The 15,320-nt window shown below is 40.9% G+C and overlaps 1 protein-coding gene across 4 annotated transcripts in view; it reads left to right on the top strand.

Moving 5' to 3' along the window:
• LOC311043340 (kinesin-like protein KIF2A) overlaps window positions 1-11,598 on the top strand; it is a 37,607-nt gene extending 26,009 nt beyond the window's left edge. For all 4 annotated transcript variants that reach the window (XM_084054546.1, XM_084054544.1, XM_084054545.1 and 1 more), the window contains 4 exons: window positions 2,484-2,631; window positions 3,989-4,090; window positions 4,704-4,839; window positions 7,269-11,598. In XM_084054546.1, the coding sequence (XP_083910672.1) occupies window positions 2,484-2,631; window positions 3,989-4,090; window positions 4,704-4,839; window positions 7,269-7,354 (472 nt within the window). In that variant the 3' untranslated portion in view covers window positions 7,355-11,598. The remainder of the gene's footprint in view (window positions 1-2,483; window positions 2,632-3,988; window positions 4,091-4,703; window positions 4,840-7,268) is intronic.
• Window positions 11,599-15,320: the final 3,722 nt, after the last annotated feature.

The following is a 15,320-nucleotide window of genomic DNA, read 5'->3' as shown; positions in this document are numbered from 1 at the left end:
TACATACATAAATACTACACACACACTCTTCATCAGGGGTGGGCAACGTTTTTTACCATGAGATCTACCTTCGCCACAAAGGGAAACCCACCACCGCTTTAACGTCTTATTATAGGGTGCTAAGTACAATAATGCAAAGTCAATAATTGAATTGACAACAAAAAATCGTGACAGAGTAAGACAATAGTTTCATATGAATAATAAAGGCAAGAAAAAACAAAGTCCTTACACAACAGGAGCATTTATGTTGGGCCGTTTATTTGCATACATTTAAACTGCTGTTTGTGTAATGAGTACTTCCACACAGAGCGCAAATATTAGGCGGGGGGTAAAGTGATGTAATTTCTTTTCGGAACGAGGTACATTTTTTTGAAGAAATTATTCCTATTCTGCATGGACATTGTGCAGTCTGTCTCATGGCATCTCTTTCTGAACTCATTCTCAATACTGTTGCGGCTGTAGCTGGGTGGTTGGAGAGGTTGTCTGGTAATCTGAAGGTCACCGGTTCACCCAACCTGCTCATATCTACACGTTGGAAGTGTCCCTTAACCTCTAATAGCCCCCCAATAGTACTCGTAATGACCATTGCCATCAGAAGCTGAAACAAAATGTCCTTTATCGTATGATTAACAAAGGTCTCGCCCCCTTATCCCGTCTTGTCTCGTTAGCTGTTGTTGACAAATTGTAGTAGCCTAGTGATGTAGCTATTACAAGGGTAACACACCCGGGTCCCGGGACCATTCCTGTGTTAATTTGCGCCATGCTGCTCCGCTGATATGATTCGTTGGGTTTCACGTTCAACCAAGGAAGATGAGCTCGAATGGATGTTTTTGTTTGGGTTATCAAATTGCTCCACGATCGACCACAAAGCCCCTCAGGATCAACCGGTCAATAGACATGGTTGCCCATCCCTGCTCTATATATACGGTACACATAAACACTCTCAGAGCATGTATTGCCTCTCAGCATTCCCTCCATTGTTTGTAAGTACTTGCTCAGCAGCAGCTGCTTGTCACTGACGACATAGTCACCGTTTCCTGTCTTGACTTCCTTCCCGCCATCTGCAAGTCACCTCTCATCCTCGTCTCTTCTGCTTCCTTATTCATCCACTGCTAAGCCATGGATCATTTATTCCTTTGTTTTTCAGTTGTCTCATGAAAAAGAACTACTCACATGTTGTGTGCCCTCAGCAGATGTCTTCTAATGAATCTGGGTGACGCTAGCCATAAACAGGCCGGAATAAAATGGATTACAGCTGTAGATTTTTTTTTAAATACTTTTTAGTTAAAAGTAAATTCTTCCCCTAGACTCTTACTGTACAAACAGCCTTTATGATCACTTTCCACAACATACACCGTCAAAATGTTCTTCAGTTGCTACCTTACTACAGTTTCCAGAATGACTTGAAGGTATTAAATATTTCAGGGCAGATTTTGTAATCATTTTAGGTTGACAGTAAACATTAATCCATATTGTTGTGCAATCATTGTACTGTTTGACTTGTGCATTGTGTGAGGTGTTAGCTTATGTCGAGTGAGATGAGCACATTGAAGGTGAGAGATGAGCCTTTGTTTGAGCCAAGTACCTGCAGATAATCCCTCACAACTAGCTTTAATTAATTAGCAGTGCATCTGTACGTCAGCGACGGAGCAGCTCTGTCACACCTCATTAAACACAGGTTGGGCTGAGCGATATAGCAAATCCTTAAGTATGCTTGATTTTAATGTTGTGGAAAAAACACTATATTGATATGTTAAAAAAATATGTAGATATACACAAATTATTGTTGTTTTATTTGTATTTGACATTGTACGGTGAGAATAATTTACTGGTAGGATGGAAAACCAGCAGTATTCTGCTAAGATATAAAACCAGCAGTCCAGAGGACCTGTCAGGATAGGGGGAAAAAACAGCTGAACCAGGGGTCCTGGCAAGAAAGAAAACCAGTAGAACTAGGGTTCCTGGTAGAAGAGAACCAGCAGTACTAGGAGTCCTGTCAGGATAGAAAAAACAGCAGTACTAGGCTTCCTGGCAGAGAGATAACTTGCAGGACTAGGTGTCCTGGTAGAAAACCAGCAGAATTAGGGGTTTTGGTACGATAGAAAACCAGGAGCACTAGGAGTCATGGTAGAATAGAAAACCAGCAGGACTAAAGACCCTGGTAGGATAGAAAACCATCAGAACTAGGCACCCTGGTAGAATAGGAAACCAGCAGAATTGGAGGTACTGGTAGGATAGAAAACGAGCAGTACTTAGTCAACCCAGAGGACCAGGTTTTAAGAGTCATGGGCCAGAGAAGTCATGCTATGTTCTGTTGTCTTTGGGTTTGCATGGTACCATTGCTGTCATGATGCTCCCCATCACTTGTGTAACATGACTGTTGGCTCCTTGCCCCATAACCCTGCATCATCAACCAGCCGTACAGCCACCAAGTTGAGCACTGACCTGCGGTGTGTTGACAAACTGTCGTTTTATGTCCTCAGGGTGAAGGAGCTGACAGTTGACCCCAACCAGGTAATCGAAGGGGGTCGACCAAACATCAATGCAGTCAACCAGCTAGAGCTTCTGGACGAGGACTGGCTGAGCAGCTCGCCACAGAGAGACGACCTCAAACTGCTCTGTGAGCAGAATGTACGTCTTTCTCCTCTCTTTAAAGGAACAGTCACTGGTGTTGATAGAATATCCATCCATAACAACCACTGACTATTTTTGTGTATTTGTAGATTGGTTGAAACGTGACAATGGAGAGTGGCTTCTTAGGTTGTACATATTTCCTCAAAAGACAGTTACTTTTGTGTCATTTACACTGTCTCTCTGACTGGACTGGAATCTTCTGTGCCTGGTTGTACAGCGAGAGGCAGCAATACTGCAATGAGCATCTAGCCTGCCAGCCCTGGCAAAAAGAAAAAGCAGTGTTTCATTCATTCAGTCAGTCATGTTACACCAGCTTGCCAGCAGGACAATGTTATGGACATAATAAGGATGTTTTTCCGCAAGGATTCAGCCTCAGTCACCATTATGAGTCATGTCTGTCTTCTGGGTCATACTAAGAATAGTGATCTGATCTGAAATGTGACTTCATCCAACTGCTGACTGAATTAGTTTATATGCATTACATCCAACTGCTGACCGAATTATGTATTATATCTCTGCTGTCGGGCAGAAACCAGATATGTCCAAAATATTAACCTTTCAGGAAATTAAAAAAAAAAAAGTTTTTAGAACAACATTACACAATACTGCCTCATCAAAGTTGGCTTTATACTTGAATGTGTCCTTAAGTTATATTATTATCACTTCACCCAAATACAGCTCAAGTGGAGTTTTTGACCATTAATGTGGAGATTTATTTCCGTCTGACTTCGTCGTTTGTGCCAAAGTTGGATGTGGTTTGACCGACAGTTTGAGGATCCAATGGAGTTAGGAGGTTGAGTCAGAAGCGCTTTTTAATACTTTTCATTGGTTCAATATTTGTGAAACCCACACACAGACGTAAAGGGTGTTCAATAGCACTGATTTATGAAAAGAAATATTAAAGATGGAGATGGCTGGTTTCTGCCCGACAGTGACGATATACCTTAATTTCTAACTCCATGCGATATACACTTTATTCCAAACTGGTCTGGAGTGAGTTAAGTAGATTCCAGTGACTTTACTGGTGTCCTTTGATTATCGCACAATCAGTCAGTCTAATGAACATTAGCTTAATATTATGCACCCTGCTCAGCTCCTATTGGTTTAAGGGTCCATTCAGTCTTCAGGCAGGTTGCATGATAAATCTTGAGAAAATACCGTGACTTTGATATTACATCATGTTTCTAACATACAAAGGGGAAAAGAACGGGAACGAAGGGGAAAAGGGTGGTGTTTATACAGTACCCGTATTAAGTGCAGGAGAGTTTCCATTCATATGTAATGTTTATCCAATATCCGTTGTCCAATATATGATGTCTGCATGTGGTTGAGGACTTCCTGTCTGTTCATTCAGGAGGAGGAAGTGTCTCCTCAGCTGTTTACCTTCCACGAGGCGGTGTCTCAGATGGTGGAGATGGAGGAACAGGTTCTAGAGGACCACCGAGCTGTCTTCCAGGTCTCATAAAACACACACACACACACACACACACACACACACACACACACACACACACACACACACACACACACACACACACACACACCTACACCTATATCCTCCCTTAACTCATTCAATCCGAGAACGCCATAGTTTGTCATTTTAGATTTTTAGCTAGAACTATTATTTTATACTTTGGGCTATTCAAAAATAGCAGATCTACAAGCTCATAGCTTGTAGATCTGCTATTTCTTTGTGCAAATCTTTGAATATATATGTTTTTTAAAGCGACTTTTTAACTCAAATCTTTTGCTTCTGGGGATTCTACAAATGTCTTCTAAATCCACAAGACACAGATGCTTTCTCGGTTTTAAAACTTTTAACAAATAAATACGTACAAACTCTGTACTGACAATAAGCCAACTGGAGCTTTTCCAGAGAATTGAGACTTGAATAAAACTAATTCAGCAAAAGAATCTCCAAAAGCTAAAAGTATATATATATTTTTTGAATTGCCTATTTGGTTGATTTATTTTTCCTATGGGACCTATTGTTTCCTAATGTGCAACCACCACCTCTTAATACTTTTTAATCAAGTCTTTTCATGTTTGTTTGATGTTTGGGCTGTCAGGAGTCAATCCGCTGGCTGGAGGACGAGAAGGTGTTGTTGGAGATGACAGAGGAGGTGGATTATGATGTTGACACGTATGCCACCCAGCTGGAACACATCCTGGACCAGAAGATAGATATCCTCACTGAACTTAGGGGTAGGATAAAAATACCTTCTAAATCATGACATAAGTTTTCTGAAAAACTCCTTATTTTTATTCAAAAAAGACTAAAATGACAGTGTTCCCGGCTTGAAAGGTATAACAACATATAAGCGTTCCAGGTCTCACAGATTTGTCGTACGTCAGCGTGGACATTGACATTGGGCCACTCGCTCAAAGGGACATTATTTGCCTCCATATTGGAAACATGCAATGCTGTTACATAAAGAGTCAAGGCATTACAAACCATAGACTGTAAAAAAGAATGGACAAAGCCACTCCCCTGCTTTCTACAGAACGAAAATGAAGCCGATAGTTCAGGAACATGCATTCCTCCATCGTTAATATATACAGTTGGCCACGTCCGGAACTCAAACGCTATTGGTTGAGACCAGACACGTGACCAGCAAACCGGAAAACACCCCCAAAAATGCTATTGGTTGGGTAGCTTGTCAATCAAGAGCGGGGGCGGGGAATGAATGCTATTGGTTGTGTAGGTTGTCAATCAAATCATCCCGCCCCTCCTGGAGCATAGTCTACTTTATCGTCAATTTTAGAATAAATGGGACCATAATTTAGCAAAACGCATATCATGATGATTGAAAGGAGACTTTAAACTAGCAACTGGAAGCATATAGAATTTATGACAATTTTTATTACGGTAAGAAAATCTAGTCTAAAGTTTGTCAAAAACCCATTCACTTGCGCTAAAATAAATTCTTTCTGACACTTCAGGTCGGCGCAGGGTAAAACAGCGCCACTCTGGCCATTCATAAGCTTCCGTGTTGGCCTCATCGTAAATATCCAAGCCTTGCCCCTTGTTACAAACACTGTCTCCAAACACAATTTCTAGCTGCTTTATGGCCTCTTTAACTCATTCAGTGCCAAACGTATTTCTGGCTTTATCACCCCTGTGCCAAGGCCAAAAATATATTGTAAAAGAAAGTGCTTAGGAGCCGAGATACAGCCTTATTCAGTAAGAAGTTAAACAAGAAGTGAATGGAGCAGCAAATCTTCAAATCATGATATCTTGGGTTCTGAGCATTAACATTTTTTTTTTTTAATTACAATTTAAAAAATATATATATATATTATTATTTTTTTTGTATGACTTCGGTGACATCATTGGCACTCTGGGCTTATGAAAAACGTGACGTCGGCGACGTTAATGGCACTGAATGAGTTTTTCTTTCTTCTTTTTTAGTAAATAAAAAATAACCGATATACAATCTATTGTAGATCAGCACAATGTGACATGTTGTGAGCTTGAAGCATTTTTTGCTATTCATCGTATGACGAAGTACAGTATACATGGCTTAAGTTGATAAACCTAATCAAACTAGACGCGTCGCAATTGGCAATTGCAAAGTGTGGTTGCGCCGACGCCGGTCGGGACTCGAGTAATACGCCGGGAGGAATACCGTGGGAGACTGCGCCAATTACATTGTCACGTCACTCCTGAGATCACTTGCGTTTCATTTTGAGAGGATCGATCCCCTCAAAAATCATGTTTTTGCATCAAACGGTTACATCTTGCGCATTTGTGGTGCCCCCTATGGATCAAAGTGGAAATGCTTTTGGAGATCCGTTGAGTAAACCACCCTTGACATGTGATTCAAATTTGGGATTGACTGGAGGTTTTGTTTGTGATTTTTGGCCTTTTTTGTAAAACGGGCCCCTCCCGCTAACTTTTGAAGCCATTTAAGGGCGAACCGTAAGGACTATCAAAATTCTGCCTGGAGATGTTTATCGCATGGGTCCAGAGATCATGTGTACCCATTTTTGTGAAATTTGGACAAAATATGTGGGAGGAGGAGCTAAAAGTGTGTTTTGAAGAAAATTCAAAATGGCGGAAAATCTGTCCTGACGCAAATGGGCGTGACCTATATGGGGAGTTGCGTCATGACCCAAGGAATGTAGGGAAAAAGAAATTTTGATTTTACGACCTACGGTTCAAGAGTTATAGGCCAAAACGTAAAATGGGCTGTTATAGCGCCACCATGTGGCCGACTGGTGTGATCCTTTTTGAAATAATTTTGCAATAAACTATCAACCTCCCCTCCAAGTCTTGTAACTGTAGCCCTTACGGTTTCCGAGAAAGAAATACTTGAACTTCAGTTTTGTCACTTTTCCATTAAAGTGGATGGGGGAAATTTAATGCACTAATAAATCAATATCAATAAAACTATGCAACCAATCTCTTAACAAAATACAAGCACACGATTCCCGGTGAAGCCGGTCATTTTGATATATGGCACTAAATTGGGAAAAATAAACTGTGGGAGGAGATGCGGTTTGAAAAAAGTTTATCTATAAATAAAGAAAGAGTATAGAGTACTATAGTCTGGTTGCCCTGTTGGGCAACCACACTAATAATGGCACTGGGATAAGACTGTTTTTGTGTGCATCTCTCTCTCTCTCGACAGATAAAGTGAAGTCATTCCGTTCTGCACTCACGGAAGAGGAACATGCCAGTAAGCAGATCAACCCCAAGAGGCCCCGGGCCCTGTAACACGCTGCAGGGCCCTGTAACAACACTGTGGGGCCAGAAGGTTCCTAATGGCACCGGAACAGAAAACAGAACCACTTAGCCTGTCTCTACCAGCTGTGAAATCAAACACTCTAAAAGGACTTCAGGCTCAATGAGTTGCATTTATTAAACCCCTACACACTGTTAACCACTTGGACCCTGGCGTACCTATTTTAGGCATGTTGTAGAAATTAATTTAATTTTTTTATTTAAAAAAAAATCTACAATCTACAATCTCACAACGTAATGAATTTTGAGCGTGTCGATAGTCTATTTTCTAAATAATTTCAATTTATTATTTTATAAATAGGGTTTAAATGGTTAACAGATTATGTAGGGAGAAAAACAGCTGTTCATGCTCTTGCTGGTGTTAGAAAAGAAAATCATGGGGAGGGAAGAGACCTGTAAGTTCCCACCATTTTTTTAGAGTTGATTTGAATTTTTAATGAAGAAATTTTAGGATCCCTTTTTTTCCCGCCTTGGTTTTTATTTATTTTCTTTTGTACTTGTTTGTCTTTTTTATTGGGATGGACTGCCTGTTGACTGTTTCAGAGGAGGTCCTGACTGAAGAGACTTTCTAAGGTTTACGGTTCAACTCCCACCATTTAAACGTCCTCCGCTAGCTCTGGCCGACACGTCTGCATGTGAACTCTGCAAATACCCCAAACCTTCTATGACTTAACCTTTATTTCAACTCAATCAACACAGTTGTCCAGCATTGCTGGCATTGCTTCTGAAAGTGTCAGAAACGGTGAGACAACATATGGACACTGTTCTTTGCAGTAAAGGTTAAGTATTGGAACTTTACGATCACCGCCATCCTTTCCATCCATTGTTTCGTGTTTGGCCCTGTCGGATCGGCGCTGTCATTAGGTCCAGTGTCTTGTTTCTGTGTTCCGTTTAAAACAGTTTGGAAGAAACATCATGTCTCAGATGTGTCCACCTTCCTGTGTATAGATCACTTGTTTACCTGTAGTTAACTTCAGTGTGGTGCCATGTCATGTGTGGCAACCGCCTGTTTAAAACTGTAAACGATAGAAAAGAATGTTCTCCCCCCATCTAACATTTTCTTATAAAAATAAAATAAAATTAGAACGAAAATAAACAAGCAGGCATTAACAACTTTATAGTGAGTGCTGACATGTGAGAGGCATTCCTTTTCACCATTCGGGCCGAAAGGCAGCATTATTTCCCCCATTCACTGCACCTTTATTAATCCTCACTCCAACATGCTCTTAGCCCCCCCTCCCCCCCTCCGGAAAGGACATCAAGGTCTGTTCACACAGGAGGCATAGATTTGTATTGGGGGGAGGGGGGGATGCGATAACATACAAAGTCAATGCAAGGATGCAAATCAATACAAGTTTGCATTGGGCGGCGACCCAACTTAAGCAAAGTGTGCTTCGCCATTATCGTCTCGACAGCCAATCGGCATGCCTTTCTAGATAGAATTAATAGTTCATTAATTTTGACACAACAATCATGAAACTGTCTGCAACTCACTGGAGACATTTAGACATGCACTCCACAGCTGGGATGGTTAAGCTGTAGTTTATATCCTGTCACCGACCCTAGCCAACAGCTATTTTAGTCAACCATGTAGTTGCTCAATCTAGATTAATTTCACAACTGCAACTGATAGTACAAATGTAAAAAAAAAAAAATATTTATCACAAAAATACAAAATAAAATAGATAAGTGGGTGCCCTTATCACTGATTAGGGCACCCACTTCAGGCCAAAGGACATTTCTGCAGTCTGGGCTTCAACAACTGAGCTGTCTGGAGTGTCATTTGTGGATTCCTTGGCCTGGACCACTGTGGGTGTAGATGGCACTGGAGAAGATGGCAGAACAGGGCAGGGATACACAGTGAAGGTCTGGTTCGGGAGCCTGGCTGGAGGGAGAAGTGGGTATGCAGACTATGCACTGGTGAGGGTGGGTATGAGCCATGGTGAGGGTTAGGAGTGTGTCTACGGTGATCAGGGGAGGAGTGGTTGAGAGAACAGAGGTGGGACATGGCAATGGATTGGCGGGTCACTCTACCGCAGGGAAAAGAAGCCTGAGGGATGGAAGCACTCGAGCGGCTCAACGATCCTGTCCGTTAAGCTGGGCTTTCCGCCTTTTAAGAAACCGGCATTGAAGACCATGGTGTCTGTGGCTTCAGACACTTGGATGCTGGGGTTGTCCTCCGTGCCACCAGCAGCCTGGGCAGCTTTCTCTCGATAGTTTTTAACTTATAATATTTGGTACTTTTTCCATAGTAGGTGTACAGTGACTGACAGCACTTGTGTCATTTGCGAAAAGGCGACTACGCAAACCAAAATGACACAAAGCAACTAAGAAATATCTTCACTCCTGTGTGAACACACTTTCACTGCACTTCCCATTATCCCCCCCTCCTGCCAGCAAACACGCCCAAAGATATCCACAAGTTTCCAAGGGTGTGTGGGCATCACTTCCTGTCGATTGGATCCAATGAAATCCAATGAAATCCAATGATATCCAATGAAATCGACAGGAAGTGATGCCCACACACTCCAGGAAACTTGTGGATATACACGTAGATACCACATTGGTTGCTGCAGCTCATTTGAGCGATATGTCGACAGGGCTGGCATATTGGTTGGAGCCAGCCGTGCCTCCTAATACATGTATGCCTCATGGAAGCAGGAGTTCTCTCCACACTTAGAACCTCACTGAATTCTTACCCGATTTTCAAGTGGTTTGGTTTGTCACAAATGTTAGACATGTAGTTATTCTATGATATGGGATATCCAGAGTCCCGACAAATATCTATCTCTAAAACACTAATATGTCCTCGTTTTCAACCTTCAGTACAAAATAGTCCCGGTTTTCGCCACAATTTAAATTGTTGTTTTCAGTGGTTGCAAAGACTGTTATCATGTTCTTTTCATGTAAACATGCTCACCTAACCAATCAGAAAACATTAGCAAATGCTTTGCTTGTCTGAATTCAATGCTGAGGCTGATCTTTGTCATCAGTCGTTGCCTGTATGCAACACCTATGGTGCGTATACATGTGGGTGTGCATGAACGGCCGCTCGCGTGCACGACGAACGTGCACATTGACTTAAGGGTCCCGGTTTGAGGGGCTGAATATTTGGTCACCCTAGTTCTACTCCAGTGGCCAATGCGTCTACGTACTTACGGTATGGTATGTCTATGGGCTGTGCCGTATTCCCATTCCCACCCCATCAACACATTCTTCCAGTCATCCTCCCAGGTGGGCAAGTGTGTTTTGCCATTTTCCCCTTCCCTTGCACATCCTAAGGTCGAACACACCAAATCCTACAAATGGTCCTCACATGGCTGCCAGGAATCATGTTTGACATGACATGTACTGTACACCATCCGGTGTCTCCATCCAGTGGGCAGCCATGGTGCTGCACGTGCCCACAACTGTAGGATATGCCCAGACAATGAAAATAAATGTTGTGACATGTTCAGAGAAAAGTTGCATAAATATCACTCAAGTTGTTGCTCAGCACTATTGCTGCCTGATGAAGTTAAAGGGAAGCTTTGGCACTTTTTCCAACCTAAATCCCATTGTTCTGTGGTGATGAGATCTATAGTGTGGCCAAAAATTACTGTCTAATGTGTGTGTGTGTGTGTGTGTGTGTGTGTGTGTGTGTATATGTATATATATATATATATATATATATATATATATATATATATATATATATCTCCATGAAACGTTGACGTCAAACACGTCAGCATATAATAATGTGCAAGCATTTTACACATTATTGATCTCTTCACATCACAACAATGGGATTTAGGTTGAAAATCTGCGAAGTTTCCCTTAAACACCCGAAATGTGTTAAGTTGTCTTCTCTGTATGTAAATAGCCGGTCTTGTATCTGAAAGCCTGGTCTCGCGTAGTCGTCAACAGCTCTCTGTATACTGATATGTCTGGGGAAATCTAAATTGTAAAGAAATGCTTTGAAAACCAATCCTGATACCATCCCATATGAAGGGCCGCCCTAAAAACTTTTCTTTGGTTCTGTGAAGCTGTTATTTTTGTACATTTCCTAATGGTTTCCACCCAGCTTTAGCGTAGTCATTGAATTTAGAAGTCACCAGATGTATCAGTAGGCAGAGATCTGATCGTCTGGCTTTGTGAGACTACTGAAAGTCTAATCAAAACGCTGTAAAGGGGATGTATTTAAGCCTGTTAATAAATTAGTGTTTTTTGGCATTGTACAGTGGCTTCCTTTTTCACAATTTTCACCCAGCTGTTAAGCATGTATTGAGTTTGTAAAAAAAGAAAAGGCTATATATATATATATATGTGTGTACTGTATACAGTATAGGACTTAATGGACTTTATTGGCCTGCTGGCCATGGTGTACTATTTTAGACACTTTGGGCTAGCAGAACACCTTCCAATTGCCCACTCGGGCCATGAAATAAAACCGCCCCATAAACTAGAGAGAAGAATGAAAATCAGCAGGAGTAAGACGTCTGAACGAGAGAGAGGACAGCGAAACAGAGGTTGCAAGGAATGGAGGTGGTGAAGGAGTATGGAAGATCATAGGTCCAAATATTTAAAAATAAATACCACAATTAAATAAATGAAATCCACAATGAAATAAATAAACGCAATGATTGCGGAAGCCAACCTGCTTTCGGTCTCCTAAAAAGGCGTCCGCCCACTTCACGCAGATAGCTACACGAGACGCGAGACTATGCAGATACGGGAAGTAAACCGGAGATGGTGTGTCTTGCCGATTTTGGCGGGGAGAGTCTTGTTTTTTCTTTGCTATTTCTGCTGAATCAGCTGTTTTTGATTAAAGTCAACTGCGTTGCAAAAACACCATCAAAAAAGTCTGTATGACGTCCAAGAAGAGGTAGACCTCATTGCTAAAATACGCTGATGGGATTACTAAAAATGATTTATTTTTTTGCTATTTCTGATGAATCTGCTGTTTTAGAATGTTCATGCTGAAAAGTAACAGTTTTGGCCATAATGAGGTTTCCGTCCGACAGACAATATATTTATATTTATATTTTTTTTCAGGACTTTCAAGAAGCGTTAAGCAAAATGGGGTCCGGGGACCCCCAGGGGTCCTTGGGGGGGTTCCAGGGGGTCCCCAGAAAAATGTTATTATTAAATATGGCTCTTTTGTTGCTACTTTTAACTTTTTATTGGATCCTATGTAAGTAAAGCCAGATAAAAGTGTCAAACTCCCAAAATCCAAGTGGTCAAGACTGGCAAGCCTGGCAAGTCAGTAAATCCCAGGTTCGATCCCAGGCCTCAGCAATATGTCAAAGTGTCGCTGAACAAGACACTTAAAAGAATAGTTCACCCAATAAATACTGATTTTCTATCAATTACACACTCCATGAAGCCTTGAATTCATGGAGATTTTTTTGTTTTTGACACATTCCTGATCACAGACTCGGACATATTGGTTGGATGTGCATGGTGCATAGGCTATCGCATTGTAGATTAGTAGGCGATAATTCCAATATTCACTATACATTCCTCATGTTTAAGCCTAACTGAATTATATATTTATGAACTTGCATATAAATTGTATATATTTTTGGACGACTTGTGCATTTAATTTGTCGGCAATACTTTGCCACACTTTCTCCCTGGGTCCATTTATTGCGGCCATGTTTCCTTTCTTGCTTATAAAATATTTTACTTCCTCGTATGATTCCGGGGAGACATCAAATTTCTCTTTTGGGCCTTGAGTCGAACAAATTACTCCCGCGGAGACATCAAATTTCTCTTTTGGGCCTTAAGTCCCAAGACTCAAGGCCCAAAAGAGAAATTTGATGTCTCCGCGGGAGTAATTGGTTCGACTCAAGACTCTTTTGGGTCTTGAGTCTTGGGACTCAAGACTCAAATCCTGGAAATCAAATCCTGGAAATGGCAAATCAGCATGTGCCTGTCTCCCTGGGGTCTAGTGCTGTAATGGGGATAGACTCCTGTGTTCTTGGCTGTTGCTGACAATAAGCCCACTTGAAAGTGCATGAGCCAAATGCCTTTAATTAATTTGGTGGAATGACCCATCACGTTCATCTAATGTCAATGTACAAAGGTCAGTGTGCTTGGTTAGCTCTGTTGGAAGAGCTCTTGACTTCAGGCCACGAGGTAGAGGTCATGGGATCGAATCACAGTACAGGATCCTTGGTATCTGAGCAATATAGCTCCTACGGGTCTACTATCTTTTTTCGCCTTTATCATAAAGGTTGCTGGACAATATATAGAGGATGAAATGCATAAATGATTAAATAATATAAAGGTAATATCAAATACATTGTAGAAAATGAGAGACATGACGAGAGACATGAAGCAAGACAGTCTTTTATTATATTATTCCTCATTTTGCTGGTTTCCCCTGAAACCCCTTTACTGTTACAGAGTACAACTGCCTTACAATCACTGCTGATGATGTGGCCATAGCTGAATGGTTAGAGAGCTTGCCTTTCAATCCATTAATCTCAGTTTCAATCCCAGGTCTCAGCAATGTGTTAAAGTGTCCCTGAACAAGACACTTAAAAGAATAGTTCACCCAATAAATACTGATTTTCTATCAATTACACACTCCATGAAGCCTTGAATTCATGGAGATTTTTTTGTTTTTGACACATTCCTGAGCACAGACTCAGACATATCGGTTGGATGTGCATGGCGCATATAATAGGCTATCGCATTGTAGATTAGTAGGCGATAATTCCAATATTCACTATACATTCCTCATGTTTAAACCTAACTGAATTATATATTTATGAACTTGCATATAAATTGTATATATTTTTGGACGACTTTTGCATTTAATTTGTCTGCAATACTTTGCGACGCTTTCTCCCTGGATCCATTTATTGCGGCCATGTTTCCTTTCTTTTGACTTGCTTTTTTGTGTAGTACTACAACATTGACACATGGGACAACTGGGATTTGAACATGGGACTTCTGTGCTGAGAATCCACTCTTCAGACCCCTACAACAGCTCTCAGCTGCTCACATCATGTCTCTTTATATTTTGAGTTGCTTTTTTGTATTTTACTTACACCTAGAACCCCCATTCAAACTGTAAAATGTTCATCTTACTGTGGACATGTTTGCCTGAAAAGGAATCTTTGAAATCTTTAATAGTTTTAGAATTGTACTCCTTTAAAAGTTCAGATATTTATAATGGAGGTCGATGGACGATTTTGGGACCTCAAAAAAACACTTTCACCTAGAAACTCCATTCACAGTCCAAAAATTCCACCTTACTGTGGACATGCATGCTTGAGATTTTTTCTTTGAAATCATTTGTAGTTTTGGAGATATTTAACTTTAAGCGTCCAATGCATTGTCAATGCGGCAATGGACATTTAAAGGCAGGCTTACAACTACATACTTACGCCTAGTAACCTCATTCATACTTTAAAATGTTCATCTTACTGTGGACATGTTTGCCTGAAAAGGAATCTTTGAAATGTTGCATAGTTTTAGAATTGTACTCCTTTAAAAGTTCAGAGATTTAGAATGGAGGCGGATGGAAGGTTTTGGGACCTTAAAAAACACTTTCACCTAGAAACTCCATTCACAGTTCAAAAATTCCACCTTACTGTGGAGGCCAAAATTGTTCCCCCAAAAACCTGTTAGGAGTACGTTTCAGGCAATTTAAAGTTGATTGGTACTGACTTATTTTTTGGTCCCTAACATTCATCGAGCTCTGGACTTAGTAATTTTTTTTCGTTTCGGTAGTGACACCATTGTGTCACTACCGAAACGAAGTTAAATCCGAAAAAATCACTAAGTGTGGAGGCCAAAAAAAAATGTGTTCCCCCAAAAACCTGTTAGGAGTACGTTTCAGGCAATTTAAAGTTGATTGGTAGTGACTTTTTGTTTTGGTCCCTAACATTCATCGAGCGCTGGACTTACTAATTTTTTTTTCGTTTCGGTAGTGACACCATTGTGT

Source organism: Gymnoscopelus microlampas (assembly GCF_963454915.1).
Source record: "Gymnoscopelus microlampas genome assembly, chromosome: 4".
In the NCBI taxonomy this organism is placed as follows: domain Eukaryota; kingdom Metazoa; phylum Chordata; class Actinopteri; order Myctophiformes; family Myctophidae; genus Gymnoscopelus; species Gymnoscopelus microlampas.
This window is presented reverse-complemented; position numbering and strand designations above follow the sequence as displayed.